We start from the raw sequence: 6,424 nt of genomic DNA on the forward strand, positions 1-6,424 counted from the left end.
GGTCTGTCTATGAGTCTGTGTGTGTCTGTTGTACGGGGCTAATCTCGCAAACCACTTGACTGATCAGTGCAACATTTGTGTGTGACGTATGTGTGTGTTTGTGCGTGCATATATATCTATATCTATATATATATATATCTTGTGTGTGTGTGTGTGTGTGTGTGTGTGTGTGTGTGTGTGTGTGTGTGTGTGTGTGTGTGTGTGTGTGTGTGTGTGTGTGTGTGTGTGTGTGTGTGTGTGTGTGTGTGTGTGTGTGGCATTTGGTGATGGATTTGGTCTTTGATGCCTGAATATCCCCTGCGGCATCAATAAAGGTCTTGTCTAATCTTATGGAGTTAAATCTCCCATCCTGGTTGCACCAGTGCCTATCTTAATTTCACCACAGATCTCTGTCTCATTCGAGCTCTGCCCGTGCTGTCCGCGCTTCAGCGTCCTTCAGAACGAGAGCCGTGTGAATGAAAGCTCCTTTTGTATATGGTCTGTACTGATCACATGAACAGCATAGGCTTTTGTTTTTGGAGAGCAGAGCAGAAGACTTCATTATATGAGTCTGTCTGCACTGTGGTGAAATAATGTAACCCGCCCCCCTCTCTCGCACACGCGCGCACACACACACACACACACACACACACACACACACACACACACACACACACACACACACACACACACACACACACACACACACACACACACACACACACACACACACACACACACACACACACACACACACACACACACACGTTCACCCTCATTTCATTGGCCATTCAGGGTCTAGCTACGCCAGCTGTACATTCATATAATGTGTGCAGTCAGTGTAGTGTTCTGTGTACCACAATTGGCAGGGCGCCGTGTCGGCCGGCTGTGAACCATATTGGGCACGTCTGCCACAGCTGTGGCCAGTGGCCACGTTAAAGTGCATTGATCAGTGCTATGGTAAAACACGTACACAAACTACCGGCCCTCGTTCCTTCTCACAAGCCTGCCTGCCCTGTAGGTTGTCGTTGGTTGCCATTGGTTGCCGTTACCAAGACACAGACGGCTGGACCGACGCACAAACCGGTCCGTGATCTCACAAATTGGAATGATGGCAGGTGCTCATTCATCGCATTCCCTACCATCCACGCCCCTTTCTCCCCCTCCCCCTCTATCTCTCTCTCTCTTTCTGTCTCTCTCCTCTGCCTAGACCCCCCCCCCCCTCCCTCCCCGCACGTACACACACGCACACCAAAACATATTGCACCTCCCCCTCCCCCTCTGTTCGCTGCCTGGTAGAAGAGCGAATGGTGTTCGCTGTGCAAGCTATGAACAGGGAAGGCTGTACATTCATATGTGTGTGTGAGAGACAGAGAGAGAGTCAGTCAGTCAGTCAGTCAGTCAGTAAACAGAGCATGGGCTTCACGTGTGTCACCGCGGTTCACTGCCAGTGACGGAAATAGAGCCAGAGGAACCACTGGCTGAAATGAGACCCCCCCCCCGTCTGCCTGTTTATGTGAGAGAAAGTGTACGTGCGCGCGTGTCCTATCGCGTGTGTGAGGTCGACCTGAATGCACCGCTCGTCAGGCAGCCTCCTCCTCGGCTCACACACCTCCTCCTCCTCTCTTTGGTAATCCTTGCTGACAAGGCACAAAGGACTAAACGCTGGCCAGGCCACCTCCTCCTCCTCCTCCAGTAGCAGCAGCGGCGGTACCGTGGCTCTCCTCAGCTTCTCCTGCAGCGGGCCTCCTGTCTCCTTCAGCTCTGCTCTGGACCCTCAGGCTGCGTGGCTGCACTCAGCCCACGGCGGGTTGAGCAGCATGACGCCACTGCTGTAACTCTGCCTGTTATAGATAGGTTATACAGTATACATCCCATCCCTGGGAAACGGACAGCCTCCCATCTCTCATTCCACCTCATCCTCTTCTCTCTGGTTCCTCCAGAGAGAGAGCATCTTCAGCGCCGGAGCTCCGTCGTCCTCGTCCTCCTCCTCCTCCTGTTTTACCCCCTCCCCCTCCCTCACCGTGGATACGGCTCCCAACCTGGTGGGACCATCGCCGGTCCGCCGCCGGTCCTTCCTCTCGTGTCTCTCCATCTTGCGTCGAGCCGTGGCCGAAGCGGCGTCCTCGCCTCCCTCTCTGTCCGACGCGTTGACCGGCCGTCTTGTTTCCGCACTGCTGCTGCACGCTGTTATTCCAACAGGTAAAAGCTCCCTCCCGAGTGAGCATGTTTTTATTATGCATAGGAGGTGGCAGTGCAGTCATGCTGCGTTTTAAGAGAACTAAAGAGGTTGTGTTGTGTTAGCTGGTAACACTGGCATCTCTTTTCACTGGCGCAGACTGTTTCACTTGTAAGTTACTGCCCCCTCATTGTCTTCGTGTGTTTGATAGGGATTGTGTTCTTGTATGTGCAGTACATTTTGGAAGTATGCCTTCTTGTTCTATCTTCAAATCAAACATGGGTGCGCCATGCGCCTATATTTATCAGAAAACACATAATTTATCTATCAGCTATCGTTGCGTTTCCCAGACTGAGGGGAGGTCAAATTTGCATCGGTTGAGAAAAACACATTCGGTACACACACAGTCATGGCTGCAATACTTGTACAACTACTTGTACAACTATGACACATGTCATTGAAAACTGTAGTAAAGCCAGTAGACATTGGGCCAGGCAGGCATCTGGCTATAGGCTGGCCCCTACAGTTGTTGTGTAACAGGCTCCTGATCATCACACACAAGCACGTTTCTCTTTCACCTGCCGAAACCGGCTCACTATAATCCTGCAGAGTGTAATAGCTTACCCCTTTTCAAGTTGTACAACTGTAGCTGGAATTGGATTGTGAGGGGCGCCTATAAGTGCATTTAGTTGGCTAGTCGGAGGCATTTCATTTGGTGAGAAGCAAGCAGCTAATGTTGTCGTACTGGGGAACGATGATGCCACACAGACTACACTCTCCATTCATTGATGCATGTTATCTTGCTAAACACGTAGCCTAGATAAGGAAGGTAGGCCACTCTGCAGTTAATATCTACATTTGTTGGGAACTAAGTAAAGGTTGGCATGTGATTGAATATCGAGGTTGGAAATGATGTTTTGGCCTTTGAGCATTGAATTGATGTCAGTGGAAACATGGCCCCTTATTCGCCGGCCTGGCTGTAGCAAACACTGACATTGGCAAATCTTCACCCACATTGCTGCTTTAATATGCCATGACTGTCGCACTGTAAACAAAGTTAAGTCTAATATCAAGACAGCGCTAGCTATAGAAAGATCCACACCCGGGCACGTCCTATATGCTTGAGCAACATCTGTCAGCCAAAAAAAGAAAAAGAATTTCTGTTCCAAAACAAAGAGCAAAGTTCACAGCAAAACAAATAGTTAGAATCTGCTGGAAATTGTTCACTCCCTCTTTGGCAGAATGACAGCTCTGTAGGGTTCAGCAGCTACAGTATCACAGCCACTTGGAGCAGCCCTTGACTACAGCAGTGAAAGGCGCATGGTGTCCTGGCAAAAGGGATCCAACTGCCTAGCAATGTTGAGAAGTGGGCTGAAGATCATAGGGAGTGAGTAAAATCATTTAAGCCTTATTTATACTTTGGCGAACTCCGGTGTCATGTGCCGAAAATAGTAGATCTACAAGAAGATGCATTGTGAGCTTGTAGATCTGCTATTTTCCTCATGACATTGAACTTGAATGAGTTCATCATGGCAGACTGTGTGCTTTAACACTAGTAAACTGCTTAGAAACGCTTTCGAGAGAGTTTGCGAACGAACTTAACCGTAGGAGTTAAGTGCTGCTTTTTATTGGGATCTTTCAGTTGCATGTGAAAGCTTAAGTTGGGGAAGGCCAGCGTCATAGGAAATATTATCATGCTCCAATAGTACCTTTTTTTTAGGTCATTGTATGTTTTTCAACATTATTTGTAATATCTATAGCTATATATATAAAAAAATATATAACATTTTGTGGAAACACATTTGTATTTTTATCTTGATTTGTAACTGACAAGACATGCAGTGTGTGTTTCAGAAGTACGATTCAGGGACTGGAATGAGACCTAATTTGTATGGTATACGTTGGGGTCAGCCCCATGCTCCCTCGGTTTAAGGTATGGTAGGGATAAGGTTGGGGTTGGCTTGATGGAACATACTGTAGTGTGGTCTGTGGACTCGCGGGAACATAGGGCTGAGGGAACATGAGTACGAGTGCGCTCCCATATCAGTCTAGGTTCAGTAACTATAACCTACTGTGGTGTAATCTTTCCTCATGTGTATTTTATTTACACAGAATCCGATTTGCCAGAAAATCCACTGGCCACCAGATGTTTCTGCCACACGCCAGTTCCATCAGGCTTCAACTAATTTCTACCAAAAACCTCAGCGAGGCCGCGAGGCAAAGAGCCTGCGCATCGGATAGCGTTAGGCTGTTGTTCTTCAATAAGCATGCAGTCCTAAAGGTTGTGAGATTTAAAAAAACAAACAATGGAATGAATTTTAGCCAGACCAGACTGTTTAGCAAATATGGTTTGAGTCCTACTTATTTCACATAGTAGCACATAGCATAGTGTCTGCCAATAATGACACTAAATGACTCATATTTCCATTTTGGAACTTCAGTGGACAGCTACTGGCTGTCGGTTCAGAATTAGAAATGTGTCACTTCTGCTCAGGGAACCATGACTGTGTATTGATAAGTTGTAGCTAGTATGTCATTGGCCTTGGTCCCTGGCCATTAGAGCTGTGCCTTCTTATGTAATGCTTGGCTTGGAAAAGAATTATGGGACCCACGATGTGATGTGATGTGAGAACCTTGATTAGTCTTCTTTTGAGTGGAAATAGGATTTTTTTCAGGGAAGTTAAGTGAGTGCGTTCATTGCGGCACAGTTGAAATATCCATTTGGAATCAGAATGTCCTTGCTTTCACCGACGACTACAGATGATTGCAGACAGAGAGTGTGCATGAGGAATGCTCATGTCTGCGTATTATCGATGTTTGCATCTGTCTTTTGCGCGTAATGCCTGATTTATACTTTGCTCGTAGATCTACTTTTGTCAGCGCGCAACGCTTTGTCAATTAGGCTTAATGTGCTCAAATGAACTTGTCTGTCTGCAGAAGCAGGTCGTGAGCCTGCTTCGTTTTGTGCGTCGTGTCCTTGCATCCAGGCCCTCTGCGACGTGTGACGGAAGCCAGCCATCTGTCGAGAGAAGCAGAGAGCTGCTTATCCTCGCTGTCTTATAGACACAGATTGCAGCGACGGCTCAGCAGCACGCGGGTGCCAGCTTCCACCGGCCGGGGAAAGAGAGGCGAAACGTCCTCTCCTGCAGCCAGAGTCTGGGGCTGCAGAAGAGTTGTCTGTCTATAGCTAAACCAGTGCCGTCTCCCAAAATGCAGCCTATTTAAGCCCTGGTACATTTCAGTCTCCAAGTAGCCTCCGTATGATTAACGAGGCAAGTGGGAAATAGTCATGGTGGCCTAGATATTGTGAAATTGTTTCAATTGATATTATGTAACTTGAAGTAGATATGGGGAGTAGTGCTGGGCAATGTGGTCAAGATCAAATGGGCCAATAGGTCGACCTAAAATTGTGACAATACTGTGGGGATGGACTATTGGTGTTTTCACTAAATATTTTACACAATGAGAGTTTTGATAAATAATCATCAGTAATGCAATAATAGAACAGCTACCACAGTCAGGTAAGTTCAATAAATTACATGGCTTTACTGTAATGCAATTTCAATCCAGAAAAGGCAACACATTGCCATATCACAATATCATGATATCTAAATATCCCAGACGATATCTGGTCTCTTATATTATCGATATAATATTGGTATAATGCCCAGCCTTAATGGGGAGAAAACAAAGTGACTACCCATTCGGGGAAACTACTTGTCGCTGGGGAAAATCACAGAACTCCACACATACAGGCTTTGTTAATCTATTAGTTGTTTACTGCTGTTTGTTGCTGCAACATGAAAGCATTTCCAAAAACTGTCCCCCGTGAGACATGTGGATTGGCCTGGTTGGCCTTGAGCATTGAATACCCCCCCAAATCCCCCATGTTGTGAGCCACTGCTAGTCTGTTCAAGCATGTTGCTGAAATCCCTGTTGAGCACATACTGTTTAGGCAATATAATACTCTAGGGTAAGCAGTTGGACGGTTTTACATGATGTGGGTGGGCTTTCCATGGATCAAGGTTGTGACATGGAAAATTTTGCCTTTTTTTTATCCAAGAGGTCTGCCTCACGATCCATACAAGAGAGACCAGAGATGTTGATTCACATTTGGGACAGATCAGACACTGGCACTGCATTCATGATTTTTTTTTTTTTCCCCGATTTTTTTTTTTACATATATGGGGACTCATGATCTAATGAATCCAAGCCAAGGGGAGGCAAAAAATATTGTATGAGGTATGGTTCAACAAGTTATAGCCC

At 46.6% G+C, this 6,424-nt stretch overlaps 1 protein-coding gene across 1 annotated transcript in view; it reads left to right on the forward strand.

Annotated features, from left to right (window-relative positions):
• Positions 1-3,444: 3,444 nt before the first annotated feature.
• Positions 3,445-6,424, forward strand: part of mib2 (MIB E3 ubiquitin protein ligase 2) — a 63,888-nt gene continuing 60,908 nt past the window's right edge. The window contains 1 exon segment of the mRNA XM_080734319.1: positions 3,445-3,545. Within this exon segment, the coding sequence (XP_080590445.1) occupies positions 3,479-3,545 (67 nt within the window). The 5' untranslated portion in view covers positions 3,445-3,478.

Source organism: Nannobrachium achirus (assembly GCF_963921795.1).
Source record: "Nannobrachium achirus genome assembly, chromosome: 9".
NCBI lineage: Eukaryota > Metazoa > Chordata > Actinopteri > Myctophiformes > Myctophidae > Nannobrachium > Nannobrachium achirus.